The sequence below is a fragment of the Acanthisitta chloris genome, unplaced genomic scaffold (genome assembly GCF_000695815.1).
Source record: "Acanthisitta chloris isolate BGI_N310 unplaced genomic scaffold, ASM69581v1 scaffold5389, whole genome shotgun sequence".
Lineage (NCBI taxonomy): Eukaryota > Metazoa > Chordata > Aves > Passeriformes > Acanthisittidae > Acanthisitta > Acanthisitta chloris.
In genome coordinates this window covers 1-24,987 of record NW_008690711.1, presented here as the reverse complement: position 1 = coordinate 24,987, position 24,987 = coordinate 1, and the positions used below count along the sequence as shown (strand labels likewise).

Below are 24,987 nucleotides of genomic sequence, written 5' to 3'. Positions count from 1 at the left end.
TCATGATTTTTTATTGACTGAGACCAATGATTTATCTCTTTTGATGTTTTTTGAGGCTCCTTCACAAACAGAGGGCTTTCTGAGGGGAAGGTCTGTAATGGTCAGTGGCTCTCCAATTAATTTACGAGGTGTACTCTTGACAATTACTAAGCGACCAGGTCCAATCTGAAAAACAGAATAAATATATTGCTTGAATTTCATGTTAGTATTTAATATGAGATGACAGTTAACATTAGTAAATGTCTTTCAAAAATATTATCCAGCTGGTGGAGAAGCAAGATGAGGTTTCTGAGGCCCACTCAAACTATCCTTTATACTAAATTCACAATTTGTTTTCATCAATACAAAGGAAAAGAGAGACTGGTTTTTCAGCAGGTACTTTTATGTCTCCTGCTTTTCTGCTTTCATGTTTGATCCTACAAATTGAAAAAAAGAAAATCAAACCTATCTTACCAGACAAGTTTGCTGTGCAATGTTATTTGGATTCATATAGAATATCAGCCACAGTTTTTGTCCTCAGAACATCACTAGACATTAATGCTTCAAAGGAAAAAAAGGAACAGACCCTCTTTCTCTCAGAATGCAATTGCCTATCACTACTGCTCCAGGAAAACTCCAAGACTGAAAGAGACATACCCTTTCCAGTCTCATTGCTACTCTTAATACTGAATAGGTTCAGGTCTTTGAATAAAAATCCCTGAGGGACAGCTCTGTCTTCTATAAAACAAAAATTGCAACTCTCTGAGTGCATGTGGCTCACAAGTTTGATTACCTGACCTTGACTCGTTTGCAACAACCATCTTAGCTTAATCTTCATCTCTCCCTACTAAGGGTGTTTAGCAGAGAGGAGGGAAGAAGATTGTTGCATGAAAAAATTTCCAGCCATATTTGTAATTCTTTTAAGCAATGTATCCAAGGAATTTTATCTCATGTTGATGATGTGTTCATTTTGTCAATACACTTATTCTGCAAAATGGACTAACCTTTTCCTTGTTTTTATCTACCATTATTGAAATATTGATTATAGAACCATGGGCATCTTTTCTTGTTAAATCCTCTCCCTTCAAGAGATGATATATCTTGGCTTGAGGTTCAAGCATCTAAAATAAAAATCTAACAATATATTTCTCTCTACTAACAATTTCCAGATTACTCATGTTTATATTTAATTTTTTCATGTACTTTCTGCAAAATATTGCTGCTTAATGGTCTCACTGATGTATATACAAGTAACTACTTCATTTTGCATTCACAGATCCTTCCTGCCATATCTCTCAGAAGTTTAGGACAAAGACAATTTGATAGTGCAGCACTCTGAGACAATCCCCTTGCTTCCTATTAAGTTCCTCTCTTCTTTATCACATCAAACACGAACTGCCTCTTTTCTTTTTCAGGTTGCAGCTACTGTAGTTGTCATCATTCCTTCATGCCAGACAGCCCATGGTAGTAGCATCTCTTGCCTTCATTCAAGTTTGAAAACAGCACCTCATGTTTATTCTTTGTTTCTCCTTACCTGTAAGAGTAACTTACAAGCAATCAAGAAATTATCTCTTCCCCTGAATCCTCCATAGCTGTGATGCTTACACAGAAATAATCCAGCTCGCTCAAAACCAGTTATTGACTGGAATGGAGATTTTTCCATGCCTTACACCATCTTGTCAAAACTCAACATCTAAATATGCTCTTAAGAGGTGTGAGTAAGATCTCAACAATGGCTTTTATTTTCTCACACTTCAATTAACTGATGGAAATGAGAAAAAACTTAATCTTTTCTGGAGATGCTTACCTGCAGATAATCAGGAACACATTACTGACAAAGGACACCTCTACAGATGTATAAGAGATTGCACAGGTTGACCCAGCAATAAATGAAGGAGGTCTTGACCTCAGCAAGGTTTTCATGAACTGCTGTCTCACAAGAGGTACATGTCAATTAGCAGAGAGACCATCCTGCCCACACTTTTTAGGATTAATTTGCAGATCTGAATCTCATTCTGACCAACTACTTGTCTGAGGATATGTCAGAATGGGAAGTGGTGGTTTGCAGACAATACAGGTTCTTTCTTATATACTTGGAGCTTGTCAACATAAACATTATTAAAGAAAGCATAAGTAGCATCACATATGCAGCCAGAGTAAACCCCAAACCACTTTCATATTAATGGAAATAAAACAGTGTCACTGGGGACTTACTGTTGTATTGAGGCCCTTAACATCAGCAGAATACACAGCTCCATTTTGAATCCTTGATTTGGATCTGGAAGCCTCTATTGATTTTTCTTGACGCATTTTTGCTTTCTGAATATAGTCAGAAAAAAGGCAATTTTTTTTTAAATCTGAATGAATTGTGTCATTGGCACTTGTTCAAAAATGTACAAACAAAATGACAAAATAAGTGAGGTGATAATTCCATCTGCCTTTCATTGTAAGTACTCTCCCTCTGGCTTGTGACTCTTTCTTGTACTGAGCACCTGAAAACAGAATAAATGGACGTGGCACTGCAAGGATGGGAAGGGAATCCTCTCTTCTGTGAGCTGTGGACTCTATTCTGTCTAACATAGCCGTCAGTGCTGTGAGCCTTCACTGCCACAAGAGCACACTGTTGCCTCATGATCAGCTTGTCATTGCATACACAGCACACTACTACATTGCCAATCAGTCCCCAGCTGTACAGAGACATCACAACACAGCCTTAATACAGCCCAGATGAATGACTTCACATTTTCTTTTCCTGAACTTCATGAGCTTTTAGTCAGCCCATCCCTCTAGCTTGTCAAGGTCCTTCTGAACAGCAGCCCTACCTCCCAACCTAAGGACTGCTTTCTCCAACTCAGTGCCATAGAATCATAGAATAGTTTGGGTTGGAAAGGACCTTAAAGATTATCTAGTTCCAACCTCCTGTCAGGGACACCTTTCACTAGACCAGGTTGCTCAGAGCTCCACCCAGCCTGGCCTTGAACACCTCCAGGGATGGGGCAGCCATACCTTGAATGTGATGAGGATGGATACTGATCCAATATCCAAGTCATTTATGAAAATGTTAAACCAACCCTATAAATAACTCTGAGGAATATCACTCAAAGATGACTGCTAGCTAAATTTTAATCACTGACCACTGTGCTTTGAGCTCATCAGTCCAGCCAGTTTTTCAACCAACTTGTAATGCACCTCTCTGTAGTCCAGTCCGTATGTCCCCACTTTGGCTACAAAGAAGGCTACACAAAACTGATCTGCAAACCTTACTAAAGCCAAGAGAATAGACATTCGTCTTCCTTTTTCTCCAGAACAAACAATTTTATCATAAAAGGCAACTATGTTGGCAAGGCATGATTTGTTCTTGGTAAATCCGTGACAGCCATTACCAATCTCCTTCTTTTCCCTCATTTCCTTGAAACAGCTTCCCAGGCACTCAGTTGAAGCTAATGAGTCTGTAGTTCTTCAAATCCTATTTCTGGCCCTTTTCCAATTCTAATTCTAGCATAGATCTGTAGCACAGGCCAGGGAGGTGCTTGCACAGGAACAAAATTGTTCTCCCTTTGCATCCCCTTTGGGAAATGAAATAAATATAAATTTAGCTGCCAAAGCTTTTCTTTTAAGTCTGATTTCATTCACTCTCCAACTTAGTCTGATTGCCAAACCAGGACTCTAATATTTTTTTATGTTCTTTTGGGAAAGCATAAATATTGCTAGAAGAAACTCCTTTCATCATAAAATATTTCCTATCTTGAAAAATGTTTGCGGTACTAAAAATAGGGAATGAAGTATTAGAAAAAAAATAAAGAAAAGTAAGAATGGACAGACTTTTAGTTTCAACAGTTTCAGGACAAATTTACATATATACATACACCCCTCAATTGCAAGTGACAATGTTGATCCTCAGTTTGTGATTGTAATCAGAAAAGCAGAAGAATCAAAAATTGCATAAATTTGCCAACACATCTTATGGTTAATTCTTCTATGTCTGTGTGAATATAAATTTACTATAATTTCTTTCTACTTGAATATCCTCATAATTCATTAAGAAATTTGTTTGGAACTTCACAATTACTATAAGTGAATGTAAATTTTGCTCCATCAGACCTCTTACCTTCAATGCCTCATAGTTTGATGTCCGAGTCAAGAAATTTTCCCAAGATTTATTTGCGAGTTCTCTCTGCTTATACATAGTTCGGATCTGTAACATAAATGAGATTTACAAGATTCAACCCAATCCTAATCTCATGAGCTTTTCCGAATTCTTTGCTTGTGCTGTCTGAATAGTATGTTCAACTGTGCCCCTTTGGCTACCTTACCTCATCCCTCTTCCCTGAGATAATGTTGTAGGAAAGTACTTGTCCTTTAAAAAGTTTATTTATGCACTGCTTATTTTATCTGTGCAAACTAATTTTCCCCTCTTCCAACATGCATGTTGGACACATATGTTGTAAGAGCTCCAGCTCTTTCAGGAATACTTTCTGTATATTCTCTGCTCTCAAATGCTGAATAACAGAGATAGAATCAGTTCAGGTGACAGAAGTGCAGTCATCATAATGCATGACAATCCCTCAAAAACACTGGCATGAGATTTTAGACAACTGGACCAAATGATCTTACTTCCCAGAAAGCAGGAGAGGATGACACAATAGGTGAGCAAGAAAGCCAAATGCTTGCCTTATAAGCAAAGATGGAAAATGTCTATACCTGCTCACTCTCAGCATGCTGGGAAGCACAAAGCCCTAATTTCTGCAGTAATGAAGCTCTGTGAATATTCAACCAAGGGAACTCATAATAGAGGCTTATGTTTCATTTTCAGAAGCAGATGTAGTTGTAATAGGTACTCTAAATTGTTATCTGCTGCAGATGAACACAGGTGCAACTCTACAGTAACATAACGATCATTTCTCATTACCCCATTGCTGATGCATCACTGATGATACTGCTTCATTTTTTCATGTTACTCTCTAAATAGTGGGAAAATTACACAAGTTGGGAGGACTGAGATTAACCAAATTTAATTCAAAGTTTAAATTTTTCTGCTGAGACGGATTAAAATATTTTCAAGCCGTGTAAATATAATGGATTCTCAAACTTTATATAATAGGAAAATCTGCATATAAATTGACAAAAAAGCTTACATGAGCTCGACTTATTTAAATACTCCTTGTCTTACTTTTGTATACATTTTTTGCTCTTCTTCGATTTCTTGGTGATGTTGACTTTCAAGCACTTGAGACTGCAGAGCAATAACCATTCTTCCAGTATCTTCTGATTCCTCTGAAATAACTTTCAAGGCCTCCTCATCTGGTGTAAGAGGCCTGAATTCTTCTTTTATTTCTGCACATATTTCACTCCAAACTTCTCCAACCTGTGCATGAAATGTACACCACACTATTTGATATTTATCTCATTTTTCAGTTCCAGTTATTCAAAATAGAATAGAGCAACCATCTCTCTCCTTACTGTTGTTTGACTTCCCAGAATTTTTATGCCAGGTTAGACTAATGCTATGCCAAATTTGTTCATGATAAGCCTCCCTAAGCCTTACCAAGACCAAGCTTGATTCCACAGAGGAGTAACAGGAATGCTGATAACTACAGAAATTCATAAGGAATACAGATAGCTTCAAGATACCAAATTATGAGTCAAATGTTCTGTCCTACTGCCTGCAAATTGCAAACATTATCAGAGCAAACTGGAACATGAGACAAACAGAAACTGGAATTATCAAGCAAAAATCGAGCCTTGCTAGTTCCTGAACACTTCAAGCTCTCACAGACTTCATTCCTAAGCAGAAAATTGGCATAAACTAAAGCATCTTTTGAGCAGGACAGCTCCCATAAAGCTTGTTATCCTGTTCTAGTTTCCTATAGGCACATCATTATTAACTTCTGACAGGATGGATGGATGGATACTGCATGTGGGGACAAAGATGGGAAAGCACAGAAAAATATCAGAATGTGTAATGTCATTTTTAATAGTGTCCCCCTAGACAGACCTTACTGCACAGAGGCAGTCCTACACTCCATTTCTGCCCCAATTTCTGACTCCCAGTACATTCCTGTTTTCTTAAGCTGGCAAACAGTGAAAAGTATTTTTTCTGACGTATTTTTAACTAATATTAGTTGCTAGCCTCATTTTCTGTGTGGTCACAAACATTTGTAGCAATCCAAGGAAGAGCCTGGGAACTGCTGCAACGTTGGAGGTGGCATTGTTTCTTTGGATGGTAAACACTGGCTTACACTCTGTGAAACTACAGGTGACTTATGACAAACGAGACAGCTTTTGAAGGGTCATTTGTTTGTTGCAACCTAAGATATACTTGCTATTTTTGAAAATGAAGATACAGTAGTAATATTTTCTTGAACAATACTCACTTTAAAGTCAATATAATGTCGTATGATAGCAAGGGTAACTAAATCCTCAGCAGATAAGCCAGGTAAATTTTCAAAACCTAAAAGAGTATTAATCATATCAGTATTAACAGTATGATGAATTTATTTTAAAATATAACTTTAAAAAAAGGACATCTTATCTGTCATATAATCACATGCAAGTATCTATTAATAGCAGAGTGTCGATGCATCACAGTTTCCTTTGACCTTTTTCATTTGATTGTGACTTTATTGAACGCCAGTGTACAAGTTCAGTTTAATGACACTAATATGACACTAAGCAGGCAATTCCCTTGTCTTACCTAGCTTGCTCAATAATAAATAAAGTTTTGCCCGTATGTTCTCTGAAATTTCCATGACAGCAAAGCTGGGACAGTTGGCAGGCATGGGAACCACCTCTTGCTGTTTCTGGAAGCTGCCAGCAACAGGTCTCTTCATGTCTAAGAAATTCAAAACACAAAAACAGAGTACAATAATGAAGATGTAGTATGTTCCCAAACATAGAGGAAATGTTATCTGTGTAATAAAGTATGAGGGTCTTCAGAAGGCAGCTAAGGCCATATTCTTTCCTCTGATGTCTCCTCCAAAAGAGGACAATTCCATCTTTGTGGACACTATGTAAATAATTTATGGAATTTAAACATAATTTGGGTGAGGAAATTTTAATTAGCATGACTAAAAATTTGCAAGAACAGCACACACCTTACTTCTTTTTACAACATAAATCACAATGCCTTTTGTGGAAGAAATTAACTAGTTTAACTATTCAGCATCAGTGAAGCTGCTCTGGTCAATACCTCGTTCATTCCTAGCTAATGTAGAATTGACATTTAGTGGTGAAAACAAAATTAAAATAAATAAATAAAATGAGATAGAAAATAAACAAAACAGAAGGTATTTTGGGATTGGTAAGAATTACAGCATGAAGCTATAAATGCTGTAATTTACTTTTATCAGGATTCAGACTACAAAATAATCCACAGTCATCATTTTACTTTACTCAGTGGAACTGCTCACATTTTTACATGCATCATAGAACTTACCAGCAATCCTTCCATGTTGATCACGCCTGACTCCCAGCTCCAATTCCTCCTGTCTCCATAACTGTATTAGAAGGTTAGCTGCTGTTTGACCTTTCTCCCCTTGCCAGGTACTGATGTGCAAAGCAGCATTGGGGTTATCACAAAATTCAACCAAGATTCCAAGAATTATATTGCACAGGCTCTTTTCCTTTGACTTGGGGAAAGGAAAAAAAATATTTTAAACTTCAAAACACAGTGATGTCTACCTTCAAAAAAAAAAAACAGAGAAAAATGTGCAATATGTAATCAAGCAACTGCAAGCTTTTAATAAAAATTATTTATAGAAAAACTAGGGTATAAACTCATAAATCTTTCAAGTTTCTGGAATCCTGCCATGCAAAGTTCCATAAATCAAGGAACATGAGTGGAATGAGTGTAGGATCATGTAGGAGGCACATACCTGTGTGCAGAATTACACAATAGGTTTTGTATACATGCCTTCAGGTTCATATGCTGGAGAATATACTGCTACAGATTTTTTTCTTGTTACTAACAAAAAAAGATACATGGAAAATCCATACAGTCATTTCTGAGCAGATATCTAGGTCTGTCTCAGGGAATTGCATATACTGATTTTTTGGTTAGCATTATAATAGTCTTAGGAGATACTACAACAAAAATAATGCAATTTTCCATGTTCTTTTCCTACTCTTTCATTCTATAACAACATTAATAAAAATACCTACTGCCAACAAATCCAGAAGGAGAAAAATGCCCTGTTTTTCAAGAAAATAGTCCTCTGCAATGTAACATCCAAGGACACAGGACCTTAAACAGAAATAATTTCACTGTGTAGAAATAGCTTTATGCTTTAGAACATTCTACAAGCATCTCATTTATTTTAATGGCTTGCATAAATATATTTGTTATGCAATATGCTTCATACCTCCAGGGAGCAGAAAAACCATGTTTCACTTGCCTTTTCATTTACACTATAACTAAATATACCCTGCTTGACTGCTCTTTCTTCTCCTGCAGGTGGCACACCTTCCTTGCAGCACTCCAAGAAATTGGGCAGGTTCCCAATGAATCGGGTGAGAATATGCAGTTGAACTAAAACTAACTCTGCAGAAGAAGTTAAAATTTAGCTAGATCATGTCCCTGATGTGGTTTATTGCAGGGCTCAGTGAATATTTCTGCCAGCAAAATCAAGGGGGTGAGACAAGCAAGACTGTTTTTTTTTTTTTGGCAGCAGTTTGCTTTTCCAGCTTAAAATCCTCATAAAGCCAGCATTCATGTTGCTATTGCTTCCTTCTCTTAGTTCCTCACTTATGGTAACTAACAGAAACTAAAGGCATTTCCCATATCAGTCTTTTCTCCCAGCAAACATATTTGGATTTCAATGTATTTATCAACCTCTGCCTTAAAACAAATTAACTTTTTAGTATCTTCCCACATATTGGCATTCTCTGATAGGAATCTTTAAAATATTTGTACCCCAATATAGCCAGTTCACAAACTTATGCTTACATAGGTTTTGGCTTATATTCATCTATTCTTCTGTTTACTTCTCTGAAGTTATTTACAGACTCTAATGATATATCTCTCCTAGAAGGTCTTGGGTAACTCTGTATGGGGGGTGAAGTTGTCATACTGAACCCCTATTTAGAAAAACATATATGTAGAATATTCCATTTCTTTTGCACCATGTTTAATTAGCCAAATGGTATGAAGGATTTTTAAACATTCTAAATAGAAGAAAATCCTATATGTGCAGAGAAAGATCATCATATTGCAGACCTAAAAAATACAAGATGTAACTTAACATTTTTCAGAGTTATTGTTGCTAAAATACTTTACTAACCACAAGCAGTCGAGTGCACTGAGGAGGAGAAAATTGTGGCCTAATCCACTGTATAACTTCTTTGGATCCATCTGAATGAATGGGATAAGCATATCCAGCCCTTCATAGCTGAAGAGTTCCTGTTGAAATGGTCATTAAAGCAATATGTTTCTTAAACAATATTTGCTAAATAGCTACATATCAGAAATTACAATAGAAACTGAAAAATGTAAATGTTTATGTTGCAATAAATTTGGCCCACTTGTTAGAGTAGGGTATATTCCTTATGATATACATAACAAAAAGAGATTTTCAGTTTTTCCAAAGTGCTAATCTCATTTGTTGACACCATTTCATATATTAATTTCAAAATCTTGTAAACTAGCAATTAAATAAGTTCAACACTTTCTATGGACTTCCGAGTGTTTTTGCATTTTAGTTGTCACAGAAACTAGTTATCAGACCTGATTTGTAAGCAATGAACTACAGTTGACATCTGCTTTTGAATTTAAAAAAAAGCAAAAAAAAGCAGTATCCTTTAAAGGAAAATATATCATGTTTTGACATTCTCTGCACAGTATAAGGTAGAAAGATACATACCTTTCTGTGGAGATCATTTTCACAGAGAACGGACAAGATAAATAATACATCTGCTTGGATTTCCAGTAGAATGGCATCTTCTTTCTCTTTAGATTTGTTTGCTGCATACTTTAGGATGTCTGTAAATGAATGTATTTTATATATGGGAATGTCCTATACACAAGTCAGAATTCTATTACAGCTGGTGCTTTTTAAAAAAACTCAAATTTGCACAAAGAGATTTTAAAATAAATAAATAAATAAATAAATCTACTTATACTGTTTGGTTTTATCCCCTGTGTTTTACAATAGCTTACAGAAGTGCAGCACTGATGCGGTATTGTCTGGCCTTTAGGCTTGATCAGTGAGCTAATGATAGCAGTTTGCACTGACTTCTCCCTTGTTCAGCCTCTGTTCTGCCCCTTGTATTGTGCCAGTGCAAGGAATTCAGGGACATGATCTGAATTAAGGAACTCTCAGAAAAAGGCAACGAACTTACTGGTTTGCTCTACTGTACATGGAAATGTGGGAGAGACATAAAATACCACCACTGCTGAGAAAACCAGCCTTGGAACCACTATGGGAAAGAGGATATTCAGACACTGAACTCCCCTAAAGTGAGAAAAGCTACTTGAATCTGATATGTAAGGTATAGGGTTAATTTTGCTTTCACTAAAAGCTGTAAGTTTCCACAGAGTTTTCTCTGGAGTTCATCTGAGGACATAAAATATTTTATTTCTAAGCTTTCTATTAGACCATACTCTTCAAATTCCAAAGGATCTTTCCTTGTTTTGTTTCCTTCAGTATGACTCCTTCAGAATACTGAAAACTTTTATTATTGTAAGAAAAGAACTTAAACCAGTTCATATTGGAACTTAAACCCAAATTTAACAGTAGGTATGTGTTACTGAACAAGAAAATGCTCTAAAATTGCAGGAGCAGCAGTTAAGCAGTTTTATTCTGCTTTTATTCTTCATGCTGTTCATGTAAACATACATTGTTCTTAATCTAATCTAAAGAGTAGTTGTGGAAAGGGACACCATCATAGATTTAGGTAGAACAAAACTCGTGGATGGAGTTCCCAGGGGCTACCACAATGAAAACAAGATGTAACAAGTGTTACAGTATAATAAAGGGAGAAGGGGCAGTTTTTGCTCTGAATTTAAACACCTAGACTTTTACAGCTGTCTGTTTGGCTTGATTCATTCAATGTGTGTTAAAATTTTTTAAAAAAATATTTAAAATCAAATCAGTTACATCTTGGATGAATTGTTAGAAGTATTTTAGCATTTCAGAAGTCAAAGGAAATAACAACACTACAAACACAGCACACAAAAAAAAGCACAAACATTCTTAGTGTCAACAGAAATATGCTCATTTAAGTACAGCAATAAAAACTGTTCTTTACCCAGTAGCTGGCTGATTGCTCCCTGGTCACACAAATTAAGGATCACAGCATCATCATAAAGGGACACAACAGATCTCAGCACTCTGAGGCTATAGCGCATTTGTGCAAGTTTGTTGCCACGACCACCTGTTCCATGGAAACTGTTACCTTGACCAAAGAAAGGATCTGTGGAGCAATCACAATGAATATTGGTTTTGGCACACAGTGTATGCTCAGAATAATAATGTGCTCAGGAAAAAGAAAACAACAAAAAGACCTAGTGCAAGCCAAAAATGAACAAGAGAACCTTTTAAAGTTAGGAAGGATTCTTGTTTAAAGCCATCTAGTAATAAGCTTTTCTATGCAGGGCTGTACTTTTTACATGCATAGGAAACATGATTTTGGCAGACATTTAAAATTACTAGATTTTTTTTTAAACTATACTGGGTTAATGGGCAGTTTTCAAAACTCAAAAGTATCTTCTTTAGTACAACACTTAATATCAACCTTTTGATCTCCTTTTGACTCAAATAAAAATTTCTTCCTTGGAAAATTTTGTGATGAAAAACATCTCTTCCCAGAAATCCAGTCAATAAAATTGAGTGCAATTAGTTATCTTTTTGCACAGCCCATACTCTCATCTGATGGCACAAGCCATAGTCTGAGAGCTGTTTTACTGTGTACAGCTCTGAGTTAACACGTCCTCCCTCACAGCAGAAATTCCTGGTTGACTTTGGTGCCACAATGGCAACAATCTGGGCAATAGAGGTGTTCAACTGCCCACACAGCTGAAGGAGTATCAGCATAGTGGTACACTGGAAAGGGGCACTAGTTTATCCTTCAGTAGAAACATTAGCTTCCTCAGTGACCTATTGTGAAAGAATCATTCTGACTTCACGAGTTTTACGTTTTTCCTTCCTGTCAAAGAAAGTAGGTTCAGTTGAACTGTGCTTTGAGGTCACTTATGTGTGAAAGTCATGAGCACCTACTGACCTTGGCCTGTACACCATTCTAGAAACACTAGGAGAAGAGTATTCGCTTGGCAGGACAAATATGTGTCTACTAATGCAGGAGCCACTGAAGCTAAAACAGCAATTGCATGGAGCTGTAATTCTTCATATTGGGCAGCAGACCAGTCATGAATTCCAAGCTTTTGATTTGGTTTTACATAATAAAGCAAAGCTGGCATCACGTCATTTTCACTGAGAAGCTGCAGAGTCCAGACAAAGAGAAAGAGAGACAGCTTAGATGTTTCACATGCAAATAACAATCATCTAAAGCAATGAGTCAACTTTATCTGCCCTGCATTAAGAAAATTATTTTTTTTATTGAGAAAGTATGTCATGAAGGCTACAAGTATGGGCAAATTCTCTTTATATACTGTAGCGTTCCCACAGATTGTGGTTTGTTAAACTTTATGCTCTTCACATGTACTTCAATAATGCTTTGCAGTCACTTGTCAGCAATTTTCCTAGCATGGTCTAGGTTTTTAACTTCTCTAAAATAGAAACTGCATGCTGCTTTCAAGCAGCAGGACTTGACCTGAAGCTATGTATGGAATCTTGACTTGGAGAACACCTGATTTCAGTGTACTGGACTATGCCAGATGGATAACTAAGTAATATTCCCCTGATTCCTTTGTTCTTTTCTTTTCTTTTCCACTTAATGTATCTTCTGTTCGGCTACAACTTACCTGTGCAGCACATGGGTCTTTAGATAAGACTCCTATTGCATTAAATAGGAATTTCTTCATCTGGAAATCCTCATACGAGTAGGTAAGTTTAAGACCTTTTACCACGGGATTAGGAATTTTAACTGTGAAGGAAATTGTGGATAAGTTTAAAAAAGAATCATCATTAAAAGTAAAAATAGTGTAATTATGTAATAAGGAATCTTTTACCTTCAGTAAACGTTGCAAGTCCTATTAAGAGCTTTGTAAATCCACTTTCCTAATAGGCATTCAAAAAACATACATTAATTAAATTAAATTGCAGCAAAATAAAGACTTATGATTTAATTTTAGTTTTGCTTTTTTTTCTTCAGAACACAGACATTAATATATCCTATGGCAAAATAAACAGAATTATATCAAAGAAGAGATCAACCACCTGGACACTGTACCATAATAACTAACTACAGTCCTAAGGGTACAATTAGTTCAACCTATGTTTCATTCAGTACAAATCTGAACTTGTGTGGGGAGGTCTCAAACACATGTATTCACTCCCATAATTTAGCACACAAGAAAACACTATTCTCAGCACTGTTAAGAGTTGTGTTTTTTAAAACGCATTTCTGCATGTGTAAGTTTTTACATCAGGGGCATCAGTACATACAATTTTGTGGCCTCAGTTGTGCACACTAATGCCTTTCAACTGCAGTGCATTTGTAAGTGAACATGTGAAAACTGCATGTATGAGCAGCATCCCTTTATAAATATCACATATTAAAAGTTTAGAAAACAAAATCTTGTAATTCATAGCTCCCAGACAGCTCACAGAAGGACAATAATGTCTAATATAACTATGGGTAGGACCAAGGCCAGGAGGTGTCTATGCAGCACACTAGAGGTGAAAGAGCTTTGGTTTGGAGGGGATTAGAAACCATGGTTACCAGCACATTGCTCTTCTTGAGCAACAAAATACATTAGCCTGGCCTCAGTACTCCACGAAAGCTACCACAGAGCCTTCAACCAGCTCCCAACAGGAGCAGAGCTCACAGAAACTACAGAGACACCCCCCCAGAGTCAAGCAGTTCTACTGGTTTTACATCAGCTTTTTAGGTGCATTCCCAAAAAGCTGGGTCAGGTTTGTTTGGCCTAGCTCTGGAAGTTAGCATCCACAAAAATGACTGTAATAATCAGGAAAACTTTGCAAAAGTAATTTTAAAGTACACAACAATATTGCCTGTTAGCTTTTGCTTCTATGCTGTGTATATTCTCTGTAAAAAGCCATTGCAAAGTGGTTAAATAAAAAACAACATGAATGTTTTCTCTTTGCTGACTAATGCAATACTTAATTGTGATGGAAACCAGTAAGCAAGTAGCAAACAGTTTTGGTCAAATTGAGAGATAATCATAATTAGTATCATTATACGCTTTACATGTATTTTCCAGTTTGGTTCATAGGCTCAGATTCCTGTGCTGATTTTTGAATTATGTAAAATGCAACACTGAGTTTTCTGAAGTTGCTTGGTTAGTATAGTAATGAAAAAAGGGACAATTCTGAAGCAGATTTTTCTGGTATTACCTATAAGGCAGGATTAAATGGTAATGTTGATGTTTTTTTCTACTTGATATTTATACCTTGTACAATCTCTAGGGAGGCTGAGAATACAGAATCCAAGTTAAATCATGTTCATATTTTCTTTGCATAGGAACAATTTTTCTTCCTTTAGTATAAGGAATTAAAAATATGTGCCTTGCTTCTACAGCCAGATAAACAATTTGAATGTTTTAGACATCAAATATGTTGCTGCAAAAGTATCACAGACATTTCATACTGTTATTGATAAAATGGAAAGCTTGAATGAAAGATCTGTAATCTTCATTACAGACTATATAATGTGTTTAGTAATTCAGCCAGTTGGAAAACTTCTACTCAAGTAGAAAGTAATACATTTCTGAAAAGCCAATAGACCTACAGGAATCTGATTGCTTAATTATTCAGTGTGTATGTCACAACTTCATTTGAAGTTCTAAATCTCAACTGTAAAACAAGAGAATAAAGGAATATTAACATCTATAAAAAGTTAACTTCTCTGAAGATTCGTCATAAAACTTCTGGAATATTACAGAAGAATGAGTCATCTACATTTCAGGCAAGTAATGATAGGGCATTAGGTGACCCAGCCTTAGAAAGAATTTATGTGCTTCTTATTAACTGGACCTAGGTAATTATTTTCTCAGCATCCTACTTGGAGCTTCTGAGCTGATTTTTGGACAACGCTTCTTGTTCCTGGTTATGAGGTACAGATTGAATTTGGGCCGTCTGAATATAGCATGTACACCTACATCTTCAAAAAACTAATGAGATTTAGTGCAAAACTCATTGTAACAGAATGACACATCTGAGAATCTGTACAAAAATTCAAGAGGTAATGTTAACTTTTGCCCATAAATAGCATGAGTGTAATTTTCTAAGTATTAAATAAGGTTGATGGGCTAATAGCCTACAGATTTGAAGTCTCTTTGAGGGAAATTCAATTGCAGAAAGAGAAGTGTTTTCTTGCTCAGCAAATTCAAGAAAGAAGAAAGCACTGGAGACACGGTAGAACAAATACTAGAACCTTAATGGGGGAAAATACCAAGCATATAGTAACAAAGAGAAGTTATTAGTCTCTGGAATAGAACTATAAATACTTACAATCATAGGTGCTGCAGGGTTTTCAGCTAGGAATGTGGCAATCACCAAGAGGTCATTCCGTAGCTGATGATCACATTGCCGGAAACCATGGAAGAGAAGTTCTACAAATACTTCTTTCAAAGCACTTAAAAGAAAATTAAATGCATTTTAGCTTATCCTTTCATATTTGAAATTTAGACAGCTCTAGGTGTATAAATCCTCTTTCAGCACTGAACTTTTCAAAGCTTTGGGGTTTAAATGCAAGAGAAATAACTCAAAGGTTATTATGAAATGGATTATTATGTGTACCCCTAGACATCCAATTTAAGCATATATGCAAGGTGCATGTGTTTCAAATTGCTCCTTCCCCTTGTTTGTGTTATAATTAATTAATAGAAGGACATAATATTTATTCAAGCATGGAACTGGACATTGTTGAATGATTATTGAAAAGAAATGGTCTAATCTTAAATAGTTATAGCAGTGTAACTCAGGGAGAACCTGTTATTTACTCTACTCCAGCAGAAGATGTAGAAATAAGATTTGTATATCATAGCATAGAATTTCCTACTAATTTTCTATCATAAGCATTTGAACAGTGAAGTAATACTGACCTGCTGAGCCTAACATGTGAGCCTGAAAACACTGCAATTAAAATTTTCATCATCCAAAGCAATATATAGGGCTATCCCTCCTGCACTATGCAGCAGAGCACCCTCTCCCTCTTGTCCTATAACAGCAACGACTGAAAACTTAATGAGGGTGTAATGAGAAACCTCCATTCCCCATTTGCATTTTCTGTCAATTAATTTAAAACAAAATACTACACAATAGCAGTGCTTTAGATGTCTCCAAAATTACAGTATTAATTCATAAAATGCTTCCTCTACTTACTGTACACATTCCAAGCTAGTAAGCTGATTAACAACTTCTTCTTTTGAGGTGTTTTCTAGCAGGTTCCATAGGATATCTGAGGAGCGGAACAACAGCTGTCCTGAGGGATCAGCACCATTTAGGTACAAACAGAGCCTGCTGGCTGCTTGGGCCTTCAACATAAGTCTGCAATTTTCTCCTGAAATTATGAAAATGTGAATAATTAATTCCCTGTAGGTCAATAATTGTTTTATGCATGTTCAGAGAACAAATGATCTAAGATCAGTGGTAATGAGATTGTTGAAAGAACAGTTTGTACTAACCAGACATGGAAAGATGCTGGAGAGCTTTGAGTATCCACAGCTTCTCAGTAAGTTGATTTTCAACTAATGCTAGTGACAAAACAAGAGTTTCTGCTAATCCTCCTAATTCAGCCATCTGAATTTTATAGTTTGCACTTATTGGCTGGTAACCTGCACATAAAATAGCTTCAGTTATAATGCAGTAAATACTTAGAATTTGGGTAACTTCATAAAATATTTATCCTTTCTCAAGAAATGATGAGAACCAAGTATTATATTTCATTAGACCTTAGGTGCTTTTCTTATATCTGTATGGTGCCTAGAGCATATCCAACAGACTTAGCCTCAAGGAGACTTAAAAGCTATATAAACAAATTAATTGCTTCTTAGAATTTACAGAATGAAAAAAATAAATGAAAACTAGCAAGAGGGCACAGGAACTAGTGCCATGCTGTAGGAACACTGCCATTAAACATGCTCCCTGACCTGCACTCTGGATTGACACAGTGAGATTTTTCACCTGTAGCTTTGCTGCCTATAAATCTAGTGCTGTCACCTGTGCCCCTCTGGGAGGAAATCCATGACTGACTTCGCCTGTTAACAGCCTCTGGTACCATCATAAGTGTCAAAGGAATTAACAATAATGGATTGTGATGACAATTAGCAGGCCTGTCCATAATACTAGAGGATCATACCTGAGCTCATACATAGCCTCTTCCTGCAGAGACAAGTCACAAAGTTTATTCAAAGCAATGCTCAAATATGTCCATATAACATGAAATCAAATTTAGATGGGCTCAGATCTATCCCTCACAAACAACACAAGTGAAACCAGAGCTGCTTCTCTCCAGGCTACATATACAAAGTTGAAAACTACATGTCTCTTCTTACAATTCTGATCCTCACTACTCTTTTTTCCCCCATTATCCAAGTGTCAGAGAACTTGTGATCACATTTTTTTGGATACTATTGAATCTTAATTCCCTAAGTGTAATAATTAATTCCTTGTATATCGATTACATAATTTCAGATTTTGAGTATGAATTTCTATAAAAACATGTTAATTGAACATCTGCTAATGCCATATATTTAATACATGAGAAACAATAACTATAGCTATAAAGAAAAATTAATCCATAGCTAATTAAAAGAGGCATTTCAAAGTAGCTGAGACCATAGATACTTGATTTCTTGTGACATTTGGAAATACTGTGCTTTACCTGAAAGTAGATTTCTTGGTGGCTCCGTATTATAAAAGCTAACAACAGACTTACAGATTTGTATTCTAACTTGAGAGCTTGGCACTCTCATCAAATAACCTGTCAGAAACAGAAAAAAAAGAGAGTAATTTACAAACTTAATATATTTTTTTTAAAAAGCATTCCTAACACTTCTCTTTACAGTACTTAGCATTTCCTTTGATCACACCCCTACCAATCTGTAATTTCATGTGAAGTTTATAAAACACCCAAGGAACAAAGTGTTCCCACACGGAGGAGGACAAAGGGTAGTAGCATAAGGTTGATCAAAAAGTTACCTTCTCTGCTTTATGCTACAGATGCTTAAAAGACACTGGATGTTATTCCACAAGTTGTGGAATTCTGAAGGAAGCTACTATACTAGGCTGTTGTCATCATTACCATGTCAGAAACTCTTCTAGCAGACATGATATGAAATAAAGGGAGCACAGAAAGAGATCTTTTTCCACAAGATGAAGAGACTTCCATCGACAGTTACCAGTGCCTAATACAGATAATACAAACAATCTTTCAGATTTTAGTGTCTTTTTGGACATGCAACACTAAAGAGAACCTGGAAGTATCCAAAGCCAAGTGGTCATTCTGCTATCTACTTCAAAATAAAGACTCCTAAAAGTACTTTTTTACCCACTTCAAGGATAATATTTTTATATGTGACAGGCTGATTGTGCTACCTTTCTACCATCTTACTACTAAGTGAGCTGATATATCACTCCTGCTCTATTCTGAATCCTTTTTGACCTACAGTGCTTACAGTGTTTTCCTTCAAAAATCACAAATGGGACAAGCATATTTTTATATGTAAAAGGATTGTAGAAAGATACATTGGTATTAAGAGGTCCAGTGACATTAAGACATGACTTTGACTCCTTTCCTTCAACAGCTCTCTGAAAACAAATTTCTGAAAGATAAGAGCTCATGGCTTAGATGCAACAGGAGGCTGAAGTCAGGAACCACTACTCCTAGTAAGGCATGGCAATAAACTGTCTTGCATTTTTGCATTGTAGGTGATACATCTCAGGCTTCTGGGATTTGAAGGTTTGATCTGGGAGTCAGGAGTTCCTGTTTCTCACGTTTTCCATTTGGTTTCAAAGAAGCAGGAAGGATACATGTTCCTCCAGGTTTCAGTGTTCATAGTAATACACCGGTTTCTCAGATCAAAATGAAATGAAACAGGCTGCAGACAGGTTTAGTTCTTCAGCTGTACTGATGAAGTTACCTCACGTAGCTTTTGACACCAGCAAATAGGTAATTCTGCTAGCTAATCTGCAGGTTAGCTGCACAGCAAAGTAACAATGGTTTCTAGTACCAAAAAGCACGGAGGACTGAACAAATAATTGAAAGATATTACCTACATTTACAAAGGAGGTAACAAGAAATCAAAACCGTGCTAATAATACGGTTGATTTTATTGTGGCATAATAATAATTTTATTGGGGCATATCAGGTTACACTCACCCAGTTGTGCAACGGATTCTGAAGCTATAGCAGAATACCTCACTTCATCAGAGAATTTCTTTTTTTGAAATGGTAACCTGCAAAATGAAATTTTAAAATGTTACAACCATGCTTAAAAGAAGAACACTTTAATCAAGTCACCTGAAAAGCTCAAGAGCTTTTATCTTCTTCCTTGATAATTTTTTGCAAATAAGGGCACTTTTCCTAGGAGGAATGCATTCTTTGCAATGCTGATTCCACACTGAAAGTTCCAGTTTCATACTCTGGCAATTACATGTCAGCAATTAGTGGTACATGTTCATAGATTTATATTTTCATGATTCATATATGATGCAACAAGAAATGCTGAATAAACAACTGTCATTTAAATGTGGAAGAGTAAATCCTGGAACTAAGGTACTATCAGGCTATTGCAGAGCTAGACATGTGCACAGACATGTGCAGAGGTGGAAAAAAAAGGATCATTCCTCTGGGCAAGACCTCTTGAAATGGATAAAAGTAAAACCAACAAACTGACTCCAAATAGTCCAATGAAACATTTATTTTTAAAAACAGGACATTAAGAAATATTCAATAACATTTGCAAAAATATTCAGATATGTAAGCGCTAAAAATTGTCTAACAGTAAACATTACAATGTTATGCTAAGGTCTCTGCAGTGCATACTGTAGAAGCAGCTTTCCGGTAGGTTTACCTCTGTAAACACTGCCAGAGAAAGAGAAAGGAGAGAGCAAATAATGGAAGAAAAGTGAGAGGGGCAGGGGAGGGAGAAACAGACTTTGAAAAAAAAAAATGGGAAGAAGACAGGTAAACAGAAGCAGTTATGAAAGAGTGGAATATTTTACAACGGGAGTTCATGTGTCCAAAACTAAAACTTACAAAATCAGCCCCTGCCTCTAGTTATAGGCTTCTCTGGCATATGAAGTAGTGATGGAATTTCCACTGTATAAAAATTAAAACAAAACCCAAGGGTGCAATTTTCCAAAATATATTCATTGCAGACTTCACAATTATTGCTGAACTGCTCTAACAGATGAAAAGTCTCACAGCTACATTTTATCGACTTCATACACTCATTCTCAGTTTGGTCATGTTCCTACCAAGCACCGATGAAAATGAAACTCCGTGATGTAACTTCTCATTCTCCACTGTGTGGCAGCAAAGAAAAGCAGTACAACTAACTGATGGTGCTTAGGGAACTAAAAGATTCAGATGAGAACTTCTATGTTTATTATACCTAACAGCCGAAAGGAAGCTATGGAAAAATAAAACTGAATATCTATTTTACAATGCAACTCATTTTCTATCTGATGCAATTTTTCTCTTCTTTCCTTCACCACTTGTAATTAAATACATGAGTAACTGTAGTTACAAACATACCATAAGTAGCTTTACTAAATTATTGAGGAGGAGAAAACTACTGACAAGTGTGGATAACATCTAAATTCTGTTCTATGAATTATTTAAAGTACAGTATGACATGAAGGTGCCCCAAAGTGAAGGAAATACATTTTTAAAGTAAATATAAATACTAAATCTTCCAATTGTTGTGGTTCATTCTCTTATGCAATATCACTTGTCATTTTGTAAAGCTTACCTTCAAGTATTAAAATGTCTTTGAGTCACCTTAGGTTTTTAAACTCCCTTAGATAGGAGAGCTTGCTTGAAACAGCAAAACATACCTCAGCAGGACTTAGCTGCTCAATCTTTTGTGGCCAGCAGTCCCAGAATGACTTAGGCAGTAAGACACCCTGGGGAATATTGCCTCCAAGCAAGCTGGGGCCAAGTACAAAGCAGTTTTGAACGATGTAATAGGGAGCGGCACAGACACTGGACTGCTAAAATGGGACCCTCCTTCATGCCAACAGAAATTGGACACAAGGAAAACACAGTTCGTGAAAAGGAAGGGTGATACAACAGATACCTTGCAGATACAGGTGCTTTGTAGATAGATGCTCTATGGCTATGTCACTTGCCTTAGAAAATGTATAAAGGTGTTAATAAGCAGTGTTGAAATCTCTAAAAGTGGAGCTGAAGTACTTACCCAAATAATTTAATAAGTTCACATAAAGGCTCAGTGAAAGCTTCTTGTTCATTCATTTTTTCTGCACACAGGTTAAGAATTTTGATTATGTGTTCTAAATCCATAAGGGGCTTTTAATGTAAAGTTAAGGAAATCAGATTGTTTGTACTGATATGAATCAGAAGAAAAAGCTGAAAACTGCATTAATCACACTTTAAAGACACAACCAAGAAAACCCAGGCCAATGTTTTCAAAGTTAGGTGTCTAAAACGAAGCATATGAGTGAATACTTAGGCTTTTCAAAGCAGCCTTACTTTTACAGAAGTACAATTCTTGCAAATATCTGATTTAGGTGTCTGCTCAGCTAAAGGCACTGGAAGTTCAGCACAAAATTTCTAAAAACACGGGATGAAAAGTTTTTACATCACAGTGTCAGATTTACCTGTCTAAATTCTGAGACAACCTTGCAGTACTTCAATTGTTTTCTATTCTAGCCCCAAGTGACTAACTAAAGTTGGGAAATCTAGACCCAAACACATATTGAGATTATCTAATTTAGGGTAAGGGCACCAAATCAAAACTGAACACATAACTGAGACTGAGAAGTCACTACCAATCCACTGACTCATAGAAACTGCCAGTAAGGACTTAGCCACAACTCAATTATGAAATAATGTGATAGCTTAAATCACTGTGCAATTAGCTGAACTGTGTGAAATTAATCCCAGTTTTCCACATGCCCACACCCTCCCTAGTATTGCTCATCACTGGAAGCCTTTGAATTTGCACTGTAAATATGAAAAAAGCTTCAGATAAATTGGTCTGACTTCATTTTTAGTTTAAAATGTCTCCTCACTGGCAGTCATTGCTATTTTATGTGCTGCTTCTTAAGTCAGGCTGGATGAAGCCTTGAGCAACCTGATCTAGTGAGGAGGTGTCCCTGCCCAGGGCAGGGGGTTGGGACTAGATGACCTGTAAGGTCAATTCCAACCCTTAAATTCTATCATTCTATGATTCTATAATAGTGACAGCTATGATGCTTGTCTATTCTGAGTGGAAAGTACACTAATTACATTTTCAACACTTTCAACTGCTGTACAGGTGAGATCCCTCTATTGGATTTTGTAGCAAATGATTCTATAGCATCCAAGAATTTGCCAACCTACCAACCTTGGATGTGTGTGCACAAGGAGGCCAGTGATGAGAATTTGTGTGGACCATCCCTGCTCTCCATGTGAAAGCACAGTACAGCATCGAATGCTTTGCTGAAAAGTCAGACTATTACCATACCTAAACCACCAGGACTTCAGAATTCTGCAGTGACAAAAAGGATACAAGCCCGTTTTCAAAATGCTTGACTACCTTCTTGAGAGTTTTCATCTGTTCTTTTTCCAAATCTTTCTTAAGTAAAAGAATGAAAAGCAGGTTTTAATTGCAGTTTGCCTTAGACTATTAAATGATTATGTTTATCCCCTTTCAAGTTGAAATGAAAGTGGAAACCAGATTAAGAAATCACAAGACACAATGAAATTCTGAAAGTGCTTTGCAGCAGGATTAACTCCTTGCTGAAGCCTCATTTCTGAGTACGGAGTCTGTGCTCTCGTAACTGAAGAGGCTTTTAAAAACTCCTGTTCAAATGTATGAGCTCTTTCGCTTAAATTCTTTAGGATTCTGTGTAAAGCAACTAAGAAAACCAAACCTATGTCACACATGACATAGCTGTGTAAAAATGTAGATCTAAGTGGCTTAAAGTGGAGCTCTGCACCACAAGGAAACATTCTTCAAATTCAAAGCTGAAAACAGCTGAAGTGAGGATATGTCAGGGTGTGTCAGTGATGCACAGAGTTCATTCCAGCTCTTCTGAGCACCTGCAACTTGAGCAAGTCAGGAAGTTGTTTCAGGAAACTATAAGCCCAGAATCCTATGGGCATTCTATCATCTATCTTATGCTCTCTATAGGAGCAATAAACAACATCATCCAGCATATTTTTTTTCAGTCACTAAGTTAATTTTGTCAGGTCTCCATAAAAAAAAGGCAGAGAGGGGAAAGACATGAACTGTTTCTCTGTGGGACATAAAATGTACTAGGCTTAATCAAGTTCTTGTTTTAAGAATATAAATTATCCATTTTTGAATCAAAAGTAACTGATGGCTTAGTGAATTTAACCTGCCAAATCATCTTGTGGAGACCAAAAATAGTCTGTGCAAGTCCATGAGATGCTACTCTCCTGTGTACCTAAGCAGACATATTTATTCTTCAACACTGAACTTAATTCATTTAAAATCACCTCCCTGGAGAAAGGTTAACAGTTAACTTGGACAATTATGTAAATTCTTGACATACTTTCAGTAAGTTTATATGTATTTCTGTTTCTCAGCCATTGGTTTCAGTACTCTAAATTCTGATATAAGCTAGAAATTTTACATGTCTAGTTTTCAAATGCACATACTTCTACCTTGTTTTACAAGTGCCTGTGTGAAGTCATACTGGATTGTATCTCTCCATATATGTATTTTTTTAAATATAAAACCAGAATTGAAACAGTTTTCTGTTACAATGACCATTTCAGAAGAAGTGTTCAAATATCAGATTAAATACTTTAGCTTTGTGCTTGTGTAGCTCCAGGCACCAGTGCCATCGGGTTTATTCAGGGCAGGTACTAAAGTAACTGTACAAAACACTTCTCTAAGCCACATTACTACCTGTGTAACTGGGATAATGAGGTGTCAGGGTTACTTACAGAGCCTGAACCTTCGAGCAGTTTGATGACATGATCCAAATCCACTGATCTTGACTGTGTATCCTGGAAAAGTCACACTTTAAACTTTTTTGTTTGTTTGTGGTCTATATTTTTTGTTTTGTTGTTTTGTTTGGTTCTTTCTTGGGTTTTTTTTTTGGGTTGTTTGTCGTTTTTTTGGGGTTTTTTTTTGAGTCTATGCTTTAAAGTTGCTTAAACCTTAAAATGTGAAAGAGCTGCGTTGAGCCAACATAAATTAATGTAAGATGGACATGGAACAGTTGGAGGAAGTCCAGAGGAGGCCATGAAGTTGATAAGAGGACTGGAGCATCTCCCCTATGAGGACAGGCTGAGGAAGTTGAGGCTATTCAGCCTGGAGAAGAGAAGGGTACATGGAGACCTCATAGCAACTTTTCAATATCTGAAGGGGCTACGAGGGAACTGGAGAGGGACTCTGTTAGGAGCTGCAGTGATAGGACAAGGGATAATGAGTTCAAATTGAAGGAGGGGAAATTTAGTCTAGATATTAGGAAAAAACTTTTTCCTGTGAGGGTGGTGAGACAGTGTACTGGTTTTAGCCGAGACGGAGTTCATTTTCTCAGTAGCTAGTGCAGTGTTTGGATTCAGTGTGATAATAGTGTTGATAACACACTGATGTTTTGGTTTCTGCTAAGTTGTGTTTATCCTAAATCAAGGATATTTTCTTTCTTGTGCCTTATGCTCTGCCAGTGAGAAGATACACAAGAAACTGGGAGGGAGCATAGCCGGGACAGGTGAGCTGAACTAGCC

The 24,987-nt window shown here is 36.5% G+C and overlaps 1 protein-coding gene across 1 annotated transcript; it reads right to left on the bottom strand.

Annotated features, from left to right (window-relative positions):
• CFAP69 (cilia and flagella associated protein 69) lies at nucleotides 1–24,264 on the bottom strand (the record flags this gene model as incomplete). The annotated part of the gene is made up of 22 exons (XM_009081914.1): nucleotides 1–165; nucleotides 2,194–2,298; nucleotides 4,088–4,174; nucleotides 5,150–5,344; nucleotides 6,354–6,430; nucleotides 6,674–6,811; nucleotides 7,415–7,607; nucleotides 8,140–8,221; nucleotides 9,258–9,376; nucleotides 9,837–9,955; nucleotides 11,224–11,388; nucleotides 12,196–12,412; nucleotides 12,896–13,017; nucleotides 13,103–13,151; nucleotides 15,567–15,690; nucleotides 16,440–16,617; nucleotides 16,742–16,891; nucleotides 17,941–18,039; nucleotides 19,438–19,514; nucleotides 21,482–21,591; nucleotides 22,796–22,861; nucleotides 24,202–24,264. Coding segments are annotated over 22 exons (2,700 nt in total), but the record flags the coding sequence as incomplete, so codon positions are not given.
• Between the last annotated feature and the right edge of the window lie 723 nt (nucleotides 24,265–24,987).